Source organism: Narcine bancroftii, chromosome 12 (assembly GCF_036971445.1).
Source record: "Narcine bancroftii isolate sNarBan1 chromosome 12, sNarBan1.hap1, whole genome shotgun sequence".
Lineage (NCBI taxonomy): Eukaryota > Metazoa > Chordata > Chondrichthyes > Torpediniformes > Narcinidae > Narcine > Narcine bancroftii.
Window position 1 is genome coordinate 57,627,650 of NC_091480.1, and position 24,526 is coordinate 57,652,175.

General features: G+C 39.9%; 3 protein-coding genes and 1 long non-coding RNA gene across 16 annotated transcripts in view; 2 read left to right on the plus strand and 2 right to left on the minus strand.

Annotated features, from left to right (window-relative positions):
* Positions 1 to 656, minus strand: part of LOC138747131 (uncharacterized) — a 116,461-nt gene extending 115,805 nt beyond the window's left edge. For all 11 annotated transcript variants that reach the window (XR_011347327.1, XR_011347323.1, XR_011347324.1 and 8 more), the window contains exon 1: positions 143 to 656. Coding sequence is in view for 1 of the 11 variants with exons in the window: in XM_069906086.1 (XP_069762187.1) it covers positions 143 to 293 (151 nt within the window). In the remaining 10 variants the exon portion in view is untranslated. The remainder of the gene's footprint in view (positions 1 to 142) is intronic.
* On the plus strand, positions 500 to 18,705 carry mettl1 (methyltransferase 1, tRNA methylguanosine). 3 transcript variants are annotated; one of them, XM_069906083.1, is made up of 6 exons: positions 501 to 628; positions 923 to 1,086; positions 4,029 to 4,213; positions 14,791 to 14,904; positions 17,294 to 17,395; positions 18,226 to 18,705. In XM_069906083.1, the coding sequence occupies exons 1-6, from the start codon at positions 549 to 551 to the stop codon at positions 18,373 to 18,375; spliced, it is 795 nt and encodes a 264-aa protein (XP_069762184.1). In that variant the 5' UTR covers positions 501 to 548; the 3' UTR covers positions 18,376 to 18,705. The 3 variants fall into 3 exon arrangements, with proteins under 3 accessions (XP_069762186.1, XP_069762184.1, XP_069762185.1); XM_069906084.1 differs by having other exon boundaries at positions 564 to 641; XM_069906085.1 differs by lacking the exon at positions 14,791 to 14,904 and having other exon boundaries at positions 500 to 628.
* Positions 16,514 to 22,772, minus strand: LOC138747133 (uncharacterized). Its single transcript, XR_011347330.1, has 2 exons — positions 22,435 to 22,772; positions 16,514 to 22,109 (listed from the first exon to the last, which is right to left on the minus strand). It is a non-coding gene; the product is annotated as an uncharacterized lncRNA (long non-coding RNA).
* The window catches only part of cyp27b1 (cytochrome P450, family 27, subfamily B, polypeptide 1), a 55,315-nt gene continuing 53,392 nt past the window's right edge, over positions 22,604 to 24,526 (plus strand). Inside the window, exon 1 of the mRNA XM_069906088.1 lies at positions 22,604 to 22,826. Coding sequence (XP_069762189.1) covers positions 22,632 to 22,826 — 195 coding nt within the window. The 5' untranslated portion in view covers positions 22,604 to 22,631. The remainder of the gene's footprint in view (positions 22,827 to 24,526) is intronic.

Below are 24,526 nucleotides of genomic sequence, written 5' to 3' on the forward strand. Positions count from 1 at the left end.
AGACTTTTGTGTTTTACTTCTTGCTCCTAAAGCGTGGCACACAGACCTGGATAAAGTGGCCAGGGAAGGTATAGCTGGGGAAGAAGAATCATTATTTGAAATTAATTCCTATGAAAGATTATATGATTGAATTGCTGGTTACCTGAAATTGTTGAACTCAGCGTTGAGGACTGAAAGCTGTAATACAGAATACCCAGTTGGAAGATAAGTTCTTCCCTGAACTTGATCTTCATTGGAACAACGAGGAGGTCCAGATCAATGTGAAGGGAAGGTTGATGCCATGAAAGAAACATCAACTCTGCTTCTTTCCACAGAGCGTTTCCACCATTTTCTGTTTTGACTTCTGTTTTTCTCCAACTGAAGTATTTTACTTATATATTTTCGCTTTTTCCTAAAAGAGTCCTAACTTTTCTCAGACAACGACCGCATCTTCCTGCCGCTACCATTTTCCTCGCGTCTCCTCGGCAACGGCAGCTGCTCATGTGACTTCTTTCGCGTATTGATGACGTAGCTTGGGGGCGCCGGCCTGTGTGTGTCGCGCGGTGGGTATGGCGATGCCGGCTCCTCAAAAACGTTACTACCGACAGCGTGCTCACTCCAATCCGATGGCGGATCACGCCTTCGAGTAGTGAGTAATTGTGGTAATAGGGGGAAGGAGAAGGGGAAGGAGAAAGGGGAGGGGGGAGGGAGGGGGAGGGAGGGGGAGGAGGGGGGGGGGGGGAGGAGGGGGGGGGGAGGAGGGGGGGGGGGAGGAGGGGGGGGGGGGGGAGGGGGGGGGAGGGGGGGGGGGAGGGGGGGGAGGAGGAGGGGGGGGGGGAGGAGGAGGGGGGGGAGGAGGAGGGGGGGGGGGGGAGGGGGGGGGGGGGGGGGGGGGGAGGGGGGGGGAGATTATGGATGTAAAGAGGTTTTTTTTTGTCTCTAGCCCTGTTAAGCCTGAGGAGATGGATTGGTCTAAGTACTACCCTGAATATTTCCAACCATGTTCTGAACAGGATCATGATGGTGAAAAAAATCTTACTGACAACAAGAATGTGAAGTTTCAGGTGGAATTTGCAGACATAGGGTGTGGCTATGGAGGCCTACTTGGTAAGAGTGTTATTGGAGAAATGTTTTTGCCTGTGTCAAAGTTTGTTTTAATTAATGAAAAACCCTAGACTGTCTTTTCAAGCAAGATAAAACAGAAAAATGTTGGAGAGGGTCTCCACTTGTGGAGAGAGGGTCCAAATTAATATTTCAATTTGGTAATCTTTCATCATAACTGGAAAAAAAAATTGAGAGAAATAATTGAAGCTGAAGGGGAAGTGGGAGGTGAGAAGACTAGGTCTGTGGTTGGTGGAAAGCAGGGGAGAAGGTTTGATAATGGAAGGTGAAAGAGGATGGTAATGGAGCCCATAGAGAATGAAAAGATGATTCAGCAGAGTACAAAACACAACTGAGCTGGGGAAACCCAGCAGGTCAAGCAGTGTTTGTAGGAAGAAAGGCAATTAACATTTAAGGCCTCAGCCCTTCATGAATCTGGGAAGATGCCTGAGTAAAAAGGTGGTGGGAAGGAGGGGGAGGAGCACAGGCTAACAGGTAAGTGGTTATAGGTGGGAGGGTAGAAGAGAAAGAAGTTGAGAAGTGATAGGGGGCAGAGGGCTAAGAAGGGGAGCTCTCACCTGTTGCCAGAGGGGATCAGGTGTATCGAGCATTGTGACATGCAAGGATAGCTCATGTCATTCGAGCATTTGAGGAATAAATATGATTTGTTTAATAGAACATTTTTCTGCTATCTGCCACTAAGATTTTTTTTGAGGGACAAACTGGGACCATCCATGACCTTGCCCATGTGTACTGACATGGAAATTCTAATTTGAAGGGGGAATCTGCTTAAGTTTATTTCTATGATGTATCTCCTATTCCAAAGTGACGGCCTGAAGCCTGGTTAACACAGGTTGAGGGAACAGTGGGAGTCACGCTTGAGCACAACAATCCACGAGCGGTGCTGGTCAGATCTGTGTCGGGACAGCATAACAGCAGTCATTAATGGTAGATACAGTGCAATATAATTTCTTGCATCAACTGAATCTCACACCACGAAAATTACTAAATCTAAATCAGAAATCTTGGAATTGTGGTTTAGGTGTGGTGTGGAAATTGGTACCTTTACCTACTCAACTTGGTTGGGTGCAAAGGTGAGATCCTGCTGGGGGAAGGGGGGAATATTCTGAAAAAAAATTGTAAGAGTGGATCCGGAATTGTACCTTCTGGGAAGCATTATGGACATGAATTTTAAACTACCCAAGAACCATATTCAATTTGTGAAGGTCACCTTGTCGGTAGCCAGGAGGCGTATAGCGGTCATGTGGAAGTCCCGACTCCCAACTAAATATTACACAATGGAATATGGAAAAGCAGAGTTGCATTCCTATGGAGAAAATCATGTATGATTTAAGGAAGAATTATGACACGTTCATTAAAGTGTGGCAACCCTATTTGAAACTCATAGGTAAACAGACATAATTTCACCCCTTCGGAATGAAGGAAATGAAACAAATCGTCCCAGCAGGGAACCTATTGGGATCAAAGAAGTGGGACGTGGCATAGATAAGATGCTCTTGTTTTTTTTTTGTCCCTTACCCATTTTTATTTAAGTACCTGGGATTTTTTCAGTTTTTCGCAAGGGTCTTTGACCTCAACAGTAATTGTGTTTTTTGTATTTGTTTAATTTTATATAACTTTATTCTTGGTTGTATTGGGGCACGTGGGGAGGGGAAAAATGGACTCCGTGTGTTATACATAAATGTTGTAACATAGTGTCTTGTCTGAATTTGAGTATTTGAAAATCAAAATTAAAATATTTTTTTTTAAAAGAAAGCTCTCTGACAGGAGAAGGAGAGCTAGAGGAAAGTAGGTTGAGGGAACGAGAGAGACCAGGGGAGGCGTTAACAAAAATATCAATGCTGTCTGATTGGGGATTGCCAATATGGAATACAAGGAATACCATCAACTCAGTCCTTGCCTGAAACTCCTCCAAATCTGCCCTGGCCCCCTCCGCCCCCAGACGTCAACAAAAACAGGATTCCCCTTGTCCTCATCTATCACCTTGCCAGCCTCCACATCCATCACACCATCCTCCATAATTTCTGCCATATGAACCCACCACCAGACACATTTTCCTTTCTCTCCCTTTCGTAGGGACCGCTCCCTCACCCACTCATCCCTTCCATTAATCAGCCCCTTGGCATCTCCTCCTGCATCCACAGGAAGAGCCACACTTGGGCCGACATCTCCTCCCTCACCACCATTTGGGGCCCTATACAAGAAATACTTCACTTGTGAATCTTCAGGCAGTCATCTACTGCATCCGGTGCTCCCATTATGACCTTCTCTACATTGGAAAGACTGAACACAGACTGGAAGATGGCTTCGCTGAGCACCTTCGCTCTGTCTGCATCAGTGATGGGGATCTTCCAGTGGTCAACCATTTCAATTTAGTGCCCCACCCCCATAGTTGCGTGTCTGTCCATGGCTTCGTGCTGTCAAACCAAGACCACCTGTAAATTGGAGGAGCAACAACTAAATTTCTGTCTGGGCACTCTTGATCCAGATGGCATTAAAATTGATTTCTCTGGTTTCTGCTCGGCCATTTTTTGTTCTCCCTCTCTTCCCCAACCATTTGACTTCTTTCCTCCAGTTCTCTACCCCATCCCTCTCCATTCACAGAGCTATCCCCCTCCCCTCCCCTCGTTTGCTGTGTACCCTCCATCCCTTATCCACCTATTACCTCCTGCAGACTTTTGTCTTTTACTTTGGAATGCAAGATACTGTTTGTCCAATTTGCTACTGTTTTGGTGCAACTTTAAGCATGTTGACATCTCTGTACAGCAGAGATTTGTGTGTGCTTCATTTGTGACGTGTGGAGGATGGGATCGAGTGTGGGCAGATTTGTTTGGTATTTGGCACATGTCAAATATCTATTATTCCGGGAAAGTCAGCACTAAAACCTAGCCCAATGCTAATGACACACATTTATTTTTGTCTTGCAGTTGAGTTGTCTCCTCTCTTTCCCAATTCATTAATTCTGGGGCTCGAAATTCGAGTGAAGGTATCCGACTATGTCATAGATCGTATCAAATCTCTGAGAGCTTCAAACCCTGGGAAATACCAGAACATCGCTTGCATCAGAAGCAACGCAATGAAGTATTTACCAAATTTTTTCAACAAAGGACAGGTACAGTACTTGGCTCGTTCAGTGACTGATTCTGGTTATATAACTAGAGTAATAATCCAGAAACCTCAACTAATGAAGTAAAATATGAAGGTCTGCAGACACCTTGTTTGAAGTAAAAACACAAAGCTGGAAAAATCAACTGGTCAAACAGTGAACTTTATGTAGCAAAGGTAAATAACCAATGTAAGAAGTAAAACAGGAAAGTTTGCAGATGCAATGATTGAAGTAAACACACGATGCTGTAGAAACTCAACAGGTCAAACAGTGAACTTTATACAGCAAAGATAAAGATGCAGAACCAATGTTTTGGGCTTGAGCCCTTCATCGGGGTATCTCATCACACATACCTTTCTCCAGTATTCTGTTTTTATCTCAACTAATGATCCAAAGCCAAGTTCAAATGCCACCACCACAGAAACTGGAGGTTTAAATTCTATTAAATCTGAAGTTGAAATGAGCATCTGTAGTATTTTTTTTTACTGAAAGGTGCCTTCAGCGTTCTCTCATTCCTTTGATCAGTTTGGATTGTATATCCTGGCCTGTATAGCAGGGCACTTGGTATTGTTAAAACGAATCCAGTTTGACCATGTCCTTTAGAAAATATTCCATCTGGCCAATATTTAACTCTCAGCTACCCTTTGAAATGACCAAAGAGGCAACTCAGTTCAAGGGGAGGCATTCAATGTTGCCATTTTTGGCAATGCTCTTGTCCCACAAAATCTAAATTCTAGAAGTACTGTTCTGAAATTTTCCGAAACCACTGAACAATGAAGATTTTGCTTCCTGAACATTTTTGGGTGTATTTTATGGATTTTGGGCAGCTGATCATGAAAATCGCCTTAAATTTTCCTATCACGTACTGTTTTTTCGATATATAGGTATGCCCCACTTTACAAATATTCGCTTTACATTAAACATGCTAAATTCAATAAAGTTAATTTAATGTTTCTCCAATTTCCTACGTGATACAGCAAATCTGAAATAATCTTTGTGTTCAGCTTGAAGTTGTCTATCATAATCCCTAATTTTTTTCAGTATACCCTCCCCAATAATTATTACACATTAATAAACCCAACTCAAATTAGTCCAACACCCCCTTTCCCCCCCAAAATAAAGAGTGAAGAATTAATAAAGTTAATAATATATGTGAGAAAGAAAAACCCACTTACAAAAAAAAAACAAAAACATAACCGATTAAAATACTAACAAAAAGAAAAGTAATTAATACTAAGATATCAGATTTAAAAAACATATTTAAATCAAACTTAAATGCATATATTTAACAAACTGAGTTAAGATGAAACATATATTTAACTCAAACTTGATATAAAAAAATTAGTAGTTAGTAACATTATCAAAAATTCTTAAACAATAATCAATTCTTAAAAGAAAATTGTAGCATGAAAAAAACTTTCTCTATAGAGATAAACCTTCACCAAATATCAACTAACTTCACATCTATCATCATATTAGTCACATAAACCACCATCTTAAAACAAAATTCAAACCTCATTAAGCATTGTACAATTCAATTTTAGTACTCTTCCACCATTTTTCCCTTTTACTCTTGAATAGTTATCCAATAAAAGCTCCAATACCACATTTAAATATCCCCAATCATTATGTTAAAATTCAGATATCCAAATAATAAAAACAAATCTACAACGAAATCTATATCATCAACAAATGGAACATAAACCACAAACAAAATTCAAGCCTCATCAAGAATTGTACAATTCAATTTATAACTTTCACCATTATTCCCTTCATTCTATAACTAAAATAGCAAAATAATATACACCAGAATTACCACTCCTTTCACCTTAAAGTTAAAGTTAAACTTATCCATCCCATTCACATTTAAATTTCAGATATTCCTTATCCACTGAATAAACTTTACAAAAAAAACCACATCAATTTTTAGTTTTTTAAACAATCAAATACTTTCTTATGCTTTTTTTTATATTTAAACAAAAAAAAACCTTTCACTCTTTAATCTAATAATACAAAAAAAGGAAAATAAAACGTGTAGGAGGTTAAAAATACCCCCTCCCGTCTAAACCGTGCAATGCGGTAACTCCCAAAAAAAAATGGGTGTGAGATAACTCACACGTAGCAGATGACTTTCAGGAAATAGTGCCTATCCAGTTCTCTCCCCCAACTCTCACTTCATTTAAACTAACATCATCATTATTTAATATCCCTTTTTTTAAAAAAAACATGAGAAAAAAAAAAGGACAATTCTTCTTTTAATCAGCTCCAACTGCTGAGTCACCATTACAACCATTCCTTCTTGGAGCACGGCTCTTTTCTTCCATCTCTTGTCTCCTTAGAGATCGCGGCGGACTATGTCTCTGTTGAAACTGAGTAATTGGCAGCTCTTGAGCAAATGCTATAGCTTCCTTTGGAGAATCAAAGAACTTTGGTTGGCAACCATCTTGAAAAACCTTCAAAACAGCTGGATATCTAAAGGTTGCCTTATAACCTTTCTTCCACAACAACTCTTCAGCAGGATTGAATTCCCGTCGTTGGAACATAACTTCTTGACTCAAATCCGCATAGAAGAAAACTCAATTATTTTGAATTATCAAGGGTGATTTTCTCTGTTGTGCATTTCTAATAGCCACTCGTAAAATTATTTCTCTGTCATAATAATTCAAGCAACGAACCAAAACAGGTCTTGGACTTTGACCTGAAATAGGTCTTCTACGCAAGGCTCTGTGAGCACGTTCCAGTATTATACCTTCCGGGAAATGTTCTTGACCCAACACCTGCGGAATTCATTCAGTAAAAAATTTTCTTGGGTCTGGTCCCTCCATACCTTCCGGCAAACCAATAATCTTTATATTGTTCCGTCTGGATTGATTTTCCAAATAATCAATCTTTTTCACCAAATTTTTATTTTGAATTTGTAAGTCTTCGACCATTTTGGTCACATCAAAAACTTGATCCCGGGGAGGAGTCACGTGATGGAGTTGTGGCCGGACGGTGAACTCCAGCCCTCTCCAGAAAAGTCGGGAAAAACAAGAGAAAATACAAAGGCACAGAAATACAAGTTAAAGAAAAGTGAGTATAAAGGTGGAAAGAAGATGGAGACAAAAGGAGAAAAATCAAAATCAACGGAAAGAAGAGAGGAAGAGAAGACAACGGAGGAAAAAGGTGAAGGCCTTACCTGTCCGAAGAAGCCCGCTGTGGAGAGAGGAGCCCACTACCTCAGGTCGGTAGAAAAAGAACTACAACAATGGCTCACAGAGCCGAGTAAAAGTGCACAACCGCGCATGAAAAAAAACACACCGACGGGAGGGGGGACCAGCTGGGGAGTCGATCTCCACAGCCGGCAACGACAGCTGCAGAACACCTGCAGCAAGAAGAGACCACAGAAGACAATAGAAACAAGAAAGAAGAGGAGGAAAGGGCATCAAAGAAACAACAGATGGCCAACCCAGAGGAAGAAGAAGAGGAAGAATACAGTGAAATAGATAAAGGGAAAGGCAAGGTAAAGGATATACTTGCTCTTGTTAGAGGATACATGGAGTCATTTAAAGAATGGCAAACACAGGAATTCAATGATTTAAGAAGAAGAATAAACAACACAGAAAAGAAAATAAATAAAATGGATATGACCTTAACAGAAATGGGGAAAAAAATGGACAAGATGGAAGAACGGGCAATAGCAGCGGAAATGGAGGTAGAAGACTTAAAAAAGAAATTGGAGGAATCTAATAAAAAAACTAAAGAGACACAAGAATTACTAGCCCAAAAAATAGATATAATGGAAAATTATAACAGAAGAAATAACATAAAGATAGTGGGCCTTAAGGAAGATGAAGAAGGCAAGAATATGAGGGAGTTTATAAAAGAATGGATCCCTAAGGCCCTAGGATGTCCAGAACTACAGCAAGAAATGGAAATAGAAAGGGCACATAGAGCATTGGCCCCTAAACCACAACCACAACAAAAACCAAGATCTATTGTAGTAAAATTCCTAAGATATACTACAAGAGAAAAGGTACTGGAGAAGACAATGGAAAAAGTAAGAGAGGGCAACAAACCACTGGAGTACAAAGGGCAAAAAATCTTCATTTATCCAGATATAAGTTTTGAACTCCGAAAGAAGAGAAAAGAGTTCAATACAGCAAAGGTGATTTTATGGAAGAAAGGATATAAATTTACACTGAAGCATCCTGCGGTATTGAAAATATTTATGCCAGGACAACAAAACAGACTGTTCTCGGATCCAGAAGAAGCACGAAAATTTGCAGAACAATTACAAAAATAGACTGAGGGATGAAGACGGGTAATGAGAGTAAAAATGATCACGATTGATATGTATGTGGGTAAAGACAAAAAGAGACTGAGGGATGAAGACGAGTAATGAGGGTAAAAATGACCACGATTGATATGTATGCGGGTAAAGAGGTATAAGAGTGAATAGAGACAATGGGCATACGTGAAAGTATCTGTAATTAGAGGAAAACATAGATAGTATAGACAAGAATTAATAAGGGAAGGTAATGGAATAGAGAGAATAAGGAGGGAATTAAAAGAGTGACCTTTGTGACATATGAAAAGTGAAATCTTTTCTGGGGGGGGGCTGGGTGGGGGAAAAGAGCGGTCACTGCAAAATCAGTTGACGCTTGCGAGTGGATTCGCAAATCCAAATGGAGAGGGGAGATGTGGTTGTCCGACAAGGGATAAAGGACAACTCAGAAGGGGAAGGGGAGAAGATAGAAATAGGAGAATAAGGAAAATGTTGGATGTTGTAGGAATGTTGTCTGGTAAAGAGTTGAAAATAAGAAAACAGAAATGGAAAAGGAGGAAAGGTAATGATGGAAAAACGGAAAGAGAAGATAAACAAAATATAAAATGGCTACGCTAAACTATATGACTTTAAATATTAATGGAATACATAACCAAATTAAAAGGAAGAAACTACTAAATTTACTGAAAAAGGAAAAAATAGATATAGCATTTGTCCAAGAAACACACTTAACTGAATTGGAGCACAAGAAATTAAAGAGAGATTGGGTAGGACATGTAACAGCAGCATCGTATAATTCAAAAGCAAGAGGAGTGGCTATATTAATTAGCAAAAATGTGCCATTTAAAATAGAAGAGGAAATAATAGATCCAGCAGGGAGATATGTTATGATAAAATGTCAGATATATTCGGAGCTTTGGAATCTACTTAATATATATTCACCTAACGAAGAAGATCAAAAGTTTATGCAAGATATCTTTTTGAAGGTAGCTAATACGCAAGGGAACATACTAATAGGAGAGGATTTCAATCTGAATTTGGATCCAAATATGGATAAAACGGGGAAAAAAATTAACAGGAAGAACAAAGTAACCAAATTTATAATTAAATCAATGCAAGAAATGAAACTTGTGGACATATGGAGGAAACAAAACCCAAAAGAAAAGGAATACTCATACTACTCGACTAGACATAAAACATACTCAAGAATAGACCTATTTTTGTTATCAGCTAGTATGCAGGATAGAGTAAGAAAAACAGAATATAAAGCGAGAATGCTATCGGACCATTCACCCTTAATACTGACAGTAAAGCTAGAGGACATTCCTCCAAGAATGTATAGATGGAGATTAAACCCCATGCTACTTAAAAGACAGGATTTTAGAGAATTTATTGAAAAACAATTAAAAATGTACTTTGAAGTAAATACGGAATCAGTGGAAGATAAGTTTATACTATGGGACGCAATGAAAGCATTCATTAGAGGACAAATAATAAGTTATGCAACCAAGATGAAGAAGGACTATAATTAGGAAACAGAGCAGTTGGAAAGGGAAATAATAAACATAGAAAAAAAATTAGCAATAAAGGAAGATACAACCAAAAGAAGAGAATTGGCAGATAAAAAAATAAAATATGAAACATTACAAACATATAAGGTGGAGAAGAATATAATGAAGACAAAACAGAAATATTATGAACTAGGTGAAAAAACACACAAAATCTTAGCATGGCAGCTTAAGACAGAGCAAACTAAGAAAATGGTATTGGCAACAAGGAAAAAAGACAAACAAATTACATATAATCCAAAAGAAATTAAGGAAAACTTCAGAGAATTCTATGAACAATTATACCGAACTGAAAACGAAGGGAAAGAAGGGAAAATAGATGAATTTTTGACTAAAATTGAACTACCAAAACTACAAATAGAGGAACAAAATAAATTAACAGAACCATTTGGAACAGTAGAAATACAAGAGATAATAAAAAAATTACCAAATAATAAGACACCAGGAGAGGATGGACTCCCAATAGAATTCTACAAAACATTTAAAGATCTAATAATACCGCCCCTCCTGGATGTAATCAACCAGATTGATGAGACACAAAACTTACCAGATTCATGTAAAACAGCAATAATTACAGTGATACTAAAACAAGGGAAAGATCCACTCTCACCAGCGTCATATAGACCAATATCTCTGCTAAACACAGATTATAAGATAATAGCTAAACTATTAGCAAACAGATTAGCAGAACAGGTACCGAAAATGGTAAATTTAGACCAAACTGGATTTATCAAAAAAAGACACACAACAGACAATATTTGTAAATTTATTAACTTAATTCATGCAGTAGAAGGAAATAAAGCACCTGCAGTAGCAGTTGCTTTAGACGCAGAGAAGGCCTTCGACAGAGTAGAATGGAATTACTTGTTCAAAGTATTGCAAAAATTCAGTTTACCGGAGAAGTATATTAATTGGATTAAAGCATTATATAAGGGACCGTTAGTGAAAGTGACAGTAAATGGACATGTATCAAAGCAATTTAACTTAAGCAGGTCAACGCGGCAGGGATGCCCACTATCACCATTATTGTTTGCGCTAGCTATAGAACCACTAGCAGAATCGATAAGAATAGATAATAATATAAAAGGAATAAAAATAAAAGACAGGGAATATAAAATCAGTCTATTTGCGAACAAGGTCGGGTCAGATACAGCAATGAGCTCTCTGAACCCTTCTCCATTAACAATGGCGTGAAGCAAGGCTGTGTTCTCGCACCAACCCTCTTTTCAATCTTCTTCAGCATGATGCTGAACCAAGCCATGAAAGACCCCAACAATGAAGACGCTGTTTACATCCGGTACCGCACGGATGGCAGTCTCTTCAATCTGAGGCGCCTGCAAGCTCACACCAAGACACAAGAGAAACTTGTCCGTGAACTACTCTTTGCAGACGATGCCGCTTTAGTTGCCCATTCAGAGCCAGCTCTTCAGCGCTTGACGTCCTGCTTTGCGGAAACTGCCAAAATGTTTGGCCTGGAAGTCAGCCTGAAGCAAACTGAGGTCCTCCATCAGCCAGCTCCCCACCATGACTACCAGCCCCCCCACATCTCCATCGGGCACACAAAACTCAAAACGGTCAACCAGTTTACCTATCTCGGCTGCACCATTTCATCAGATGCAAGGATCGACAATGAGATAGACAACAGACTCGCCAAGGCAAATAGCGCCTTTGGAAGACTACACAAAAGAGTTTGGAAAAACAACCAACTGAAAAACCTCACAAAGATAAGCGTATACAGAGCCGTTGTCATACCCACACTCCTGTTCGGCTCCGAATCATGGGTCCTCTACCGGCACCACCTACGGCTCCTAGAACGCAACAGAACCAGAACTATCAATAAAAGAATTATATCAGAAATTGAAGGAATATGGAGAAGTGTCGGGTTACAAGATAAACGTAAATAAAAGTGAAGCAATGCCTATGAATAATGCGGATTTCTCAAAATTTAAGAAGGAATCACCATTTAGATGGCAAATGCAAGCAATAAGATACCTAGGTATACAAATAAATAAAAATCTCGGTCAACTATATAAACTCAATTATTATCCACTAATGAAAAAATTACAGGACGATTTAGAGCATTGGAAAGATTTACCACTAACACTAATAGGAAGGATAAACTGTATTAAAATGAACATTTTTCCAAGGATATTATACCTATTTCAGGCATTGCCAATACACCTGACAGAGAAATTCTTCAAGGAGTTAAAGAAAATAATAAGGAAATTTTTATGGAAAGGGGGAAACAGAGGATAGCACTAGATAAATTAACAGAATGGTATAAACAAGGAGGCTTACAACTGCCAAACTTTAAAAATTATTATAGAGCCGCACAATTAAGATACCTATCAGATTTTTATCAAACAAGGGAAAAGCCAGATTGAACCAGATTAGAATTAGATAAAATAGGGGAAAAGATACCTGAACACATATTATATAAATGGGATGAAAAATTGGTACAACATAGAACTTCTCCAGTATTACATCATCTACTCAATATTTGGAAGAAGATTCATGTAGAAAGAAATAAAACAAATTATCAATTACCAAAACTAATATTGACGCAAAACAAGTTACTCCCTTTTACAATAGATAACATTTCCTTTAGAGAATGGGAGAAAAAAGGGATCAAAAGAATAGAAAATTGTTTTTCAGGAAATAGATTATTATCCTTTGAACAAATGAAAGAAAATACAATATAACTCAAGATACAGTGCTGGCATATTTCCAATTGAGATCCTACTTGAAGGACAAATTAGGAAGCAGTCTGAGTTTACCAGAGGGAAGTAACCTTGAATATGTGATTACAGATACAATGTTAATCAAAAGATTTATAACATATATGTATATTAAACTGCAAGAAAAGGAGAATGAGGAAACAAATGGTAAAATTAAACAAAAATGGGAACAAGATTTAAATATAAAGATAAAAAAGGAAACATGGGAGAAATTATGTTCTGGAACGATGAGAAATACAATAAATACGAGGCTGCGTATGATACAATATAATTGGTTACACAGACTATACATTACACCGCAAAAGTTAAATAAATGGGACCCAACAGTATCTGATAGATGTTTTCGATGTAAAAAAGAAAGGGGAACAACAATTCATGCAATCTGGACATGTGAGAGAGTAGAAAAATTTTGGGATGATCTCAATCAGATATTAAATATAATAACAGAAAACAATATACCAAAGAATCCAGAGATCTTTCTCCTAAGTAACATAAAAAATAAAGAATTTGGAATTGACTTGGAAGATGCACAAAAAAGATTTGTTAAGATAGCCCTAGCCGAAGCAAAAAAATGTATTATGTCAACCTGGAAATTGGAAGATAATTTGAAAATACAACAATGGTATATAGAAATGAATAAATGTATTCCATTGGAAAAAATAACATATAGTTTAAGAAATAATATTGAAATATTCGAACAAGTATGGGAGCCTTACATTAAATACAATAGCGAAAACCTACCGGGGACAAACATTACCTAAGTTGATGGAAGGAGAAGGAAAGAAAAGAATGGACTCTGTAGAATTTCTGGTGTATTTTTGTTGAATGACAACATTGTCTGACTGAATTAATGCAACCTAGATTGTATACCTAAAATGGATGAGAGGGGGGGTTGGGGGGGTGGCTTGGGAGGAGGGAGGGGGGGGGAGAAAAAGTGTAAAAAAGAGAAAGTGTATATCATGGCTATTGTGATTTATGGTGTGAAAAATAAAAAATTTATAAAAAAAAAACTTGATCCCGTATTTCGTCTATATCTTCTTCACACGAATTAAATTTATCTCTCACTTCAAGCCTAAAAGCTCCAAAGTATTAAACCTAGTACCAAGTTCAGTCATGATCTTGAATAATCCCTGCATTGTATAAGATAATTTAGATTCAAGATTCACAAAAATCTTTTCAATTGGAAGAGATTTTGGCTCAACAGATTCCTGCTTCTTCTCCAAAGGATCTTCTATTCCTTCCTTCATTCTGGTTGCCTTCCTTGTAGTATGACTGCGTGTGGAAACCCCAGCCACAGCCTCTCCAGCAATGACTGGAGGACGCTGACCGGGGTTTTCCCCAGTCCATAATGTATTAAATTCTCCCAGTACATCAAGTTGTATAGGTTCTTGTATCTCAAGAGATGCAGTTTGCAGCGCCACTTCTACAGCTGACAAATGCCTTTGAGTAACTCTTTGTTCTAAAGGCTGTTTGGCGCCCTCTTTAGGGGGCTCTACCGATGTAACATAGAGCTCTACATCCGAACACTGTACCTCTCTCCTGGGATCCATTTCACGCTGAGTCCCGGTGTCTTTCCTGTAGGTAGGCTCCAAAACTTGAACTTTTGGAAAATGTAGTTTTTTGATGATCTGTTGTCGTTTTTTTTTTTTGCTCTTTTCCACCAATTGTACCATCATAAAAAGCACTGAAATTATCTAAACTTTTAAAGAATTTTAACGGGCATTTCTAGACAAAACAATAAGATAGAGTCAGGAGAGGACTGGAAGGCACGTCTGATCCTTACGCCATCTTGCCATGCCCCCACTGTGCTGCATGTCTAAATTTAAATTTACTTAAAGGAGTTAAGGAATTGAGCAGAAAAATACACAAGATACAAAATTAGTATTCAGACTTGAGGGGTTGAACAGCTCACTGTTGTTTCCGATGTTCAATATTTATCCATTTTCCCTTTCTCGAAAGCACATTGCTTTCATTTGAAAGAACATCTGTAAACTATGTTTATCTTTGCAGTTAAGCAAGATGTTCTTTCTTTTTCCGGATCCTCATTTTAAAAAGACGAAACATAAATGGAGAATTATAAGCTCAACGTTGCTGGCTGAATATGCCTATATTCTGCGTGTGGGGGTAAGTAGCTTTTAATTTTGAATGTCATTTGAAAGCATGCACAAGCAGCCCTTCGTCTTGGGAAAGGTGGAATCACATTTGGTGCACAGAACCTTTTCGTTGTTGAGTAATTGTGAGAAGAAGCCAGCAACATTTGGGCTGTTCAAAGAAAAAATGGCAGCGCTGTTGCTGGTGCGGGCCCATGGGGAGTGGAGTCACAGCGCTTCCCCACAGGATTCAACCATCCAGTCTGACTGCTGTCAGCTCTGCACAGGCTTTGAACGGCTCGTTAATAGAGCCAACAGGAGGTTTTATTTAAAATACGCAACTGAGGTCTGTGCCACCACCACTGTCTGAGAAGGAGAAGACCCACAGGTTGGTGACCACGGCAGCAGACCAGTGAAGAGTTCTGCGGTTGCAGGACCCACAAAGGCGGTGGACTGTTGGACACTCGAGGTGAGGAACCCACGAAGACTGCTGGAGACTGCAGTCAAGAGACTCACACCAGGCTGTGGACTGCTGAAGGCTGGCTCAGAACTGGCTGAAAGGGTACCAGGTATTGCTGAGGATGCTGGCTTCATGGTCGTGTCGGAGGATCTGATCTGGAGCTCAGGTTGCTAATGATTTGGACTGGACTCTGTGGCTGTGGGAGCGCTGGAGGTGAATCCACGGAAACAGGGACTCTTGGGGGACTCTCTTTTGCTTCTCTTTCTCTGACCGTAAAAAGCACTTCAGGCAATTTCTGCTGATGGTGAATCTGTCTGCTGTATTTTGTGTAATATGACAATGGTTTTATTACATGACAATAAATTGAATTTTGAAATCATAAGAAAATAGGAGCAGGTATGGGCCATTTGGAGGAGGGATGGTCCTCACTCCCTGATCCACATCAGCAGTGCCAAGTTGAATGAAGACTGTTTCTTGGGGTAAATATTTCCAGTGACCTGTCCTGGCCCAACCACATTGACATGATAGCCAAGGAAGCTAACCAGTGCCCCTATTCCCTCAAAAATTCCTACTTCCTAAGTAAGGCTACAGAAAAAGAATCTCAGGGTTGTATGTGATGTCATCTATGTAATCAGACAATAAATCTGAACTTTGAAATTCACTACGTCACCTGCTTTCTATTACAACTTCTACAGGTGCACCATTGAAAGCATCCTGTCTGTGCACATCACTGCATGGGATGGAAACTGTTGTGCCCAAGACTGCAGGAAACAGCAGAGAGAGTTGTGAATGTGGTTCCCCCAAACTATTGATTTACAACTGTGAGACCATGCACCACAAGATTCAAGGACAATTGCCCCCCCCCCATTCTCCACCCCATGATCAGATTCCTAAACCTCGCACCAGTAAAATGACTTTGTATTGACTGATCTCTGCCCTCTGCAGTTTTACTTGCTGTACTATGTATGGGTTGACTAGCTGGACTGCTCTCAAAACAACCATTCTCACTGCACCTCTGTACATGTGACAATGAACTTGACATCCTTCTCATTCCAGGAATTAGTCCAGTGAATCTTTTAGGCTTCCTCCAATCCCAGTGTATTCTTAAATAAGGGGAGCAAATGTAGAATTTAGTCTTTTAACCACAGACATGTATTGGACTCTCAAGTAAGTTCAGATCCAGTTTCTCAGAATCAGAATTTATTGTTGTGAATAGATCACGAAATTCATTGTTTTCAGTAGCATCACCAGTGCAAACATTTATATCAACCACCTTACAAAAAAAAAGTCAGTGAGGCAGTGTCTGTGGTTCATCATACCATAGATAGGTGTATTTTCAGCTGTCTGGGTACCAAGCTCAGGAATTCCCTTCCTTGAATCTCTCTATTTCTCTTTCCTCCTCGACCAGTTTGTCATTTGACCTGATACATACTCTTGCACTCTTGTGTATTTAAGGCATAGATTGATAGGTTCTTGATTAGCCAGGGCATCAAAGGTTAAGGGAAGAAGGCCGGGCAGTGGGGCTGAGAGAGAAAATGGATCAACTCATGATTGAATGGTGGGGCAGACTTGATGGGCTGAATGGCCTATTTCTGCTCCTATGTCTTCTGGTCTAAATGTTTCTTTGGTAATCCTGTTGTGGGTCTTGGTGTGATTTTTATAAAAAAATTATAATTGTAGATTACCTTGGTTTGATTACATCATGGTGGTCATCGTAACCCTGCTGTTTTGATGCATCATCTGTCCACTTCATTCACTTTACCTGCTTACATGCTTCTGGAGTCCGCCCCAACCCATTTACAGTATTAATATAGAAATGAGAAATCAAAAGCAACTCATTTGAAAACTTCTAATGAAAAATATTGAATTTCTTTTCAAAATTCAACATGTAGTTTTATGAAGTAATTTCTGTAAGACCACATTTAATTTTTTTTGGTAACTATCTGTACTTTTTCCACAATAGGGTTTGGTCTATACCATTACTGATGTGCAGGAAGTACACGAGTGGATGGTCAAACACTTCACGGAGCACCCATTGTTTGAAGATGTACAACCAGAGGATTTGGTGAGAATTACATATGACTTTTATGTCAGGACACGATTGTGGTGTTTTGTCTTGGGTGTACTGCTAAAGCATAATATGTATTCCAAATGCTTTGTGCTTTTGTTATTTGACCAGTATTTTCTACTTTTTATTGCTAACTTTCCAAGGCTACATTTCATTTTGTGTGATTTGGTGAGAGCTTCTTTAGCCCTATCCTGTTCTGGCCCAATCAGCCAAGTGCCCTGTCTAGCAGGAATTGAGAAAATTAATCTTATTTGTCACTCCCTCAGCCCTGGGCGCTGAGCCTCTTTAATCATCAGCTGATATCCTGCCTTTGCCCTCAGAAACCTACATGTGCAAAAGGGGATAGAAGATCAATGTGATGCTTGTACCAATTGGGATTTATTTTCTAAAAGCACCAACATTCTGAAGTCCAGAATTCCTTCTGGCTATCGGAGTAGAAGTAGGCCCATCAGCCCGTCGAGTTCGCTTCACCATTCTAATCGTGAGCTGATCCATCCTCTCACTCAGACTAATTGGGAATCTTGCAAATTTCAAACTGAAAGGTTGGTTTCAATTTTGCCACCATGTTTAACCATGCATGCAGTAGAACCTTCTCAGATTATCTTTCGTCTTCCTGTCAGAGCACATTTGTTGCAAAATGTTGTCATTTTGGAGCCTTTTGCAATTTGGAGCCAGAATTTTCTGTTTTGTGTTGCCCCTGTATTACTGTCATTGTGCTCTCTCACTTCCCGTTCCACAAAGGCGAGGGAGCAAGTTGCCCCTTTCTCCTTTGACCTTCGCAGCCATGGAGGATACTTTTCTGAAGCTTATCTTTTTATTTAAACTAGAAGGATGACATAATTGTCGACCGTCTGGGTGTATGCACAGAAGAAGGTAAAAAAGTATTGAGGAGTGGCGGACAGAACTTTACTGCTGTGTTCCGACGAATTGAGGGGGAAAAATACCTGAAGCCAAAAACTGAAGGAGAAAAGTCATGAGGATATCATTCCTTGCCTCCCAGCAAATGACGACATTGCATTGAAGAATCCTCCACATTGTGGTTTTTTTCAAAAAAGCTCAAGCCAGATACAATAAATATTCCACCATCTGCAGTTTGTGTTTCAAACAAATCTAGCATGCCGAACATTGCAAACTATAATTGCATGATGGGTAGGTATTTTGATACCGCGCAGTAGAAGCATTGAAAAACTGCTTGTGCCATTTTTGAGAAGTTCTAATTTTTTTTCCTAAGATTGCCTCAAGTGATTTTTTATTTAAAAAACTGTATGATTATAATGACCCGATATAAGAAATCCTACTTGACATTTTCAGTTGTCATTGTTGCTGTTTATTTTAGCAAGCTTTTCAGATTTGTGTGATAACACAAATATTCTAAGGCATTTACTTCTACTCAACAGCTTCTAATGGTGTTACTTGAATCACAGCAATGACTACACTTCAGAAATAATTTAGCAGCTTTGGAGCATCCAGCAATCATAAAAAGTGATGGTTTTCATTCTCTACACATGCAAGAATTTATCAGGCAGGCTTAATGCAACATTACAGTTCTAAATAACTGACTTTTTTTAGGATGACTATCTGCTGTGTCATCTACCCTTGAAATACAGTTCTTGCCAAGTCAAATTAAGAGTTTAGTGTGGAACTCAGGGAGTGATGCACTGTTGGAGATTTCAGTAGTGAGACCTTTTATTTGTTTGAATAAAAAGATTCTCTCACCAAAGGAGCATTATGGCACTGAAGTGGCCAATTCTCCTCCCTCTACATTTACCGTCAAAAGTTGGATTAACTGGCCATCCATTTCTTTTGCTGTTCATAGGATCTTGCAGTGTACAAATTGACTGCTGCACATCCATATGATAGACACAAAGTAACAATGAAATTCTTGCTGCAGCCAAACAGGTACTTTTTTTTTTAAAAAAACCAGCTACAATACCCTAGTGTGGAAAGATATGATGAATATAAAAGATGCATAATAAATATTCACAGTTACAATTGGTACAAGAGGAAAACAAAATGGTATTTCAATAGTGCAGGCCTTTGTGTAGTAACAGGAGGTATAAGAGCATGATAACTTTTTTAAAAAAAAAACTGTTCTTGAATGTGCAGGTACTGGTCTTCAGGCTTCTGTACTTTCTGCCTGAAGATAGCAGTGAGAAGAGGATGAGGGGGTCCTTTATGATGATGGCTGCCTTCTTGAGGTAGCGCCTCATGAAGATGTCTTCAACGGATGGAGGTCAGAGCCTGTGATGAACTTGGCGAGGTTTGCTACTTTCTGTGACCTGTGTTCCCAGACACACAAATGACCAAACCAGTCTGTGATGAAACCAGTCAGAATTGGTTTCCACACACAAAACTTCTGTAAATCTAAAATCTACAAATCTATATGTCACAATTAGCATAGCGGTTAGCTCAACTCTGTTACAGTGCCATTGACCAGGGTTCAAATCCCATGCTGTCTGTAAGGAGTTTGTACATTTTCCCTGTGTCTGCGTGGGTTTCCTCTGGGTGCTCCAGTTTCTCCCACGATTCAAAATGCACCAGGGTTGTAGGTCATTTGGATGTAATTGGGCACCATGGGCTCGTGGGCCAAACTATTACTGTGCAGTATGTCTAAAATTTTAAAAATTATACTAATTGCAGTAGACTTTGATAATGGATCAGATTCAACTGGCTCATGTTCACCTTGACACCAGTCATAGATCAAGTTTGCTATTTTATCTTAGACATTGAGTCTTGGGCTGTTTGCATCAAAGTTGTTGTGTTTTCAGATGGATGAGTTGTTAATTACAGCACAAGGTTTGTAAAAGGACAATAAGTAACTGATCATGTGAATTAGGGCTGCAAAGAACCACACAAGGCTTTAAAGCTTTTGACCCAGAATCTGGTGATTAGATAAGAGTTATTTTGGGTGGAGGGAATATGTGGAAGGCTTTTTTGTGTCCTTGTAAATGAAAATGGCTTAAAAAGGAATATCTGGATTTTTTTTTAAGTCAATATTTGTTCACCAAGGTTACAGGGCAGAATTGACATCTGTTGATCTTGATGAGTTGTTTGCATATAAAACAAAATCTAGGTGGAAAGCTTTTCCCCACTGATCTGCCCAAGTGGAGATGTGGGGAAAGTATTTGCATGGGATTCTCATTTGGATGGACCTGGCTGTCCCTTCTGGCAAAAAGATGAAATCTGCTCAAAGCCCAGGTGGTTTCAAAATGTTCTGCAAAAGGAAACAGCATCTTAACACTGAACACAAGGTTCCTCATCATTCACTGGATGCAATTAAAACAAGTGGGTCGGTAAAATTACATTTAAAAAAAAAAATAAAATAAAATAAAATCATGTGCAACTTGGCTTTGTTTGTTTGTGACCAAACTTATTCCAATGGACTGCTATTCATGACAAAGTATTCCTTCTATTTAATTAACACCGGTAAATTGTAGGAGCTTTAAATCCAGAAATGTGGTCAATACTTGGAACCCAGAAAATGGAGTTTATTTTTTAAATCGGCAGAATTATTGAAAAGTACATGATCTCACCATTAAGGCATGTGATGCGATTATATTTTTGCTTACTAAATGGGTATAATAAAGCAATGTTCAGGTTCATAGAAAAGGGTCATGCATAACTGTGTAAAATAGACCAAATTAGCTGCAGGCTTACTTTTTAAAAAAATTCCATCAAAGTATTCATTTCTTGAGATATGTACATCCCCAGTAATTTATTGGAGAAATACAAAATGCTGGAAGACCTCAGCAGGTCCAATGAAGGCAAAAGATAGTTGATGTTTCAGGCCAAAACCCTTCAGAGGAATCGGAGAAGGTGGAGATGAACCTTTGCGGACCTTCTAGCGAGTGCTATCGTGGAAGGGAAGCCAGGATTTAGACCCCGGTGACATTAAAGGTCCAGTGTTTATAGTTCCAACTCAGTGTCACATGTGACAGTAGGGAGTACACAGCAGGTGAGGTTTCCATGCCTGCTCCTTGGTACTGGAGGTCAGTGATGTCAGAGCAGCTTGGTGGCTGCAGTCTTTTGTACATGATACGCAATGCAGCCACAGTATGCTGATAATAGACAGGGTGCCAGTCAGGCAGACTGTTATTCTCTGGATTGGTGTTGAGATTTAGAGCTCCTGATGCTTAATTCATCCAGATCAGTGGAGAATCTTTGATCACACTGAATGTATGCTTTGTAGATGGTGGAAAGTCTTTGGGGTGTTGCATGCAGTAGGAAGCCCAGCCTAGCCATGGTGTTGTGTGGCTGTTCCAGAATATAATGGTTGGGGTCTTGGTGGTGTATTGCCATTGAATGTCAAGGTTAAATGGTTAGACTTTTTTTTATGACCTTTGTAAAAACCCCTTCACAACCACCTCACAGACAATTAGGGAATGGGCAATAACAAACACTAATTTCTTTGCACCAGGTGAAGGCCCCAACAGTCAAATAATCTGTGGTGAAATTTGAACCACGGACCGGACCCTTCATTTAGTGATTTGGAAATCAGGTACAGAATGTCACCAATTCTGTTGTAATCTGTGTATCTACTTCGCAAAGGACATTCTCCCGTTGCGTGTTCCAAGACACAGTAATTCAATGCTTTCTTGTAGTTTTCCATTTGCAACGTTCCTGTTGGTGCTGGCGTGTATCCCGTGTCCACAGGGCACCGTGAGCTCTGATGACCCCATATTTTTCTGCCCCTTTGACCCTCTCCTGATCACTATAAGAAACACATTAGTGAGTCTTCGTCTCTACCTTTAATTTAAAGCAGGGCAATATTACGATGAAACGAAATATCGATAAATGACACCTCTAAGTTACCAAACCTTCGAAAGAGGAAAATGCCAAAAAAAAGGCACGATGCTCTGGAAAAACAAGAACTGAAATCATTTTTTGGGGGGGACTGGAAATCTTCCCCCTCAAATAAACTATGCTTGAAACCTGACTATTTTGCAATTTCTTAATCTTTAAAAGCAACAGCGATAGAGCCGTTTCATCTTTTCTTATCTCTGTGATCTTATCCCCAAAATTCATTAGCCTCTTACCATTGTTTCGCAAACCTCGCCGGCACGTCCTCTGAAACAACCGGCGTGCTGTATCAAACGATACCAGCTTAGCACTCCTGATTGGCTCGGCGGCTTATAAAAATTCATACGTCCGCAGGCAGCCGGGGTTGTTGCAATATAAACCCCCACGGAATGAAGGTGAGGATGATTTGCATTATCTTAATCGGGTATTTGTAATGTCTTTACTTCTAAAGCTGGCTAAGCGCTTCTCCGCGTGCTACAGGTATGTTGCAGGGATGCTGGCGAAACCATTCTTGACCAAAAGACAGAAGAGCCTGAGAACTGTGGCTGACATGCCGGGTCCTAGCGCTGTCGGCTTTGCTTACAATCTCTTCTTCAATAAAGGGATGGCCAGGTTACATGAGCTGCAGGTAAGAGCAACGTGTTCCAAGGTAGCGGTTCTCAACCTCTCTTCCCCCCACCCCCCACAATATACCACCGTAGTCCCTTACAAATGGTGGGTTTTTTTTGTTTTTTTTTACATTTTTTATTTTTCACACCATAAATCACATTAGCCATGATATACACTTTTTCTTTTTCACACATATACAGTGACTTTTTCTCCGCCACCCTCCCTCCTCCCAAGCCACCCCCCACCCCCCCTCTCATCCATTTTAGGTATACAATCTAGGTTGCATTAAGCCAATCAGACAATGTTGTCATTCAACAAAAATACACCAGAAATTCTACTGAGTCCATTCTTTTCTTTCCTTCTCCTTCCATAAACTTAGGTAATGTTTGTCCCCGGTATTCGCTATTGTATTTAATGTAAGGCTCCCATACTTGTTCGAATATTTCAATATTATTTCTTAAACTATATGTTATTTTTTCTAATGGAATACATTTATTCATTTCTATATACCATAGTTGTATTTTCAAATTATCTTCCAATTTCCAGGTTGACATAATACATTTTTTTGCTACTGCTAGGGCTATCTATGGTGGTATTTGATGCCATAGATGCTCTGTGCTGAGTAAGGGATTACTTAAAGTGGTATGTGGTAAAGCTGCTGAAGATCCAGCTGCGCTGGGTGGGTCACGTCTCCAGAATGGAGGACCCTCGCCTTCCCAAGATCGTGTTATATGGCGAGCTCTCCACTGGCCACCGTGACAGAGGTGCACCAAAGAAAAGGTACAAGGATTGCCTAAAGAAATCTCTTGGTGCCTGCCACATTGACCACCGCCAGTGGGCTGATATCGCCTCAAACCGTGCATCTTGGCACCTCACAGTTCGGCGGGCTGCAACCTCCTTTGAAGAAGACCACAGAGCCCACCTCACTGACAAAAGGCAAAGGAGGAAAAACCCAACACCCAACCCCAACCAACCAATTTTCCCCTGCAACCGCTGCAACCGTGTCTGCCTGTCCCGCATCGGACTGGTCAGCCACAAACGAGCCTGCAGCTGACGTGGACTTTTACCCCCTCCATAAATCTTCGTCCGCGATGCCAAGCCAAAGAATGTGAGTGGATCGAAGGTCATCTGTATTGGGTGACAGTGGCACGGATATTAGATGCTGACTGACCTGCTGAGTATTTCCAGCAATGTCTCTTTTTCAAATTCCAGGATTTTACTTTTAGGCGAATATTACAATCTCAATTACTACTCGCAATTTTAAAAGTTGGAGGCAAAGATTTGAGTATCAACAGTAGGAAGGCACAACTGCGACTGCACTTCCTGAGAAGACTGAACCGGGCAAGGCAATTGGCCACTATTATGTCAACCTTCTACAGGATCTCTATCGAGAGCATCCTGGCCAGCTGCATCACAGTGTGGGGACGGTTGCTGCAGAGAAATGGATCAGAGGTCAATCGACAGGACCATGAGAGCAGCAGAGAGAATCACTGGAGTCTTCCCCCACCCCCCACCCCGCCCTTCACATCAACATGATCTACTGGGACCATTGCCTGAATTCATTGAGGACGCCTTCCACCCTGCACACAGCATCTTTCAGATACTCCCATCAGGAAAGAGATCCAGGAGGATCAGAGCCAGCACCACCAGGCTGAGGAACAGCAGCTTCCCACGGGCAGTGAGAATGGTGAACGACCAAAAGAACTGCTCACACTGACC

What these genes read in the sequence shown, in the direction of transcription:
- mettl1 (XM_069906083.1), top strand. Translation starts at nt 549, where the DNA reads ATGGCGATGCCGGCTCCTCAAAAACGTTACTACCGACAGCGTGCTCAC. An exon ending in ATTTTTTCAACAAAGGACAG is followed by an intron (nt 4,214 to 14,790) that starts GTACAGTACTTG and finishes TTATCTTTGCAG; the next exon opens with TTAAGCAAGATGTTCTTTCT. An exon ending in CCTATATTCTGCGTGTGGGG is followed by an intron (nt 14,905 to 17,293) that starts GTAAGTAGCTTT and finishes TTTCCACAATAG; the next exon opens with GGTTTGGTCTATACCATTAC.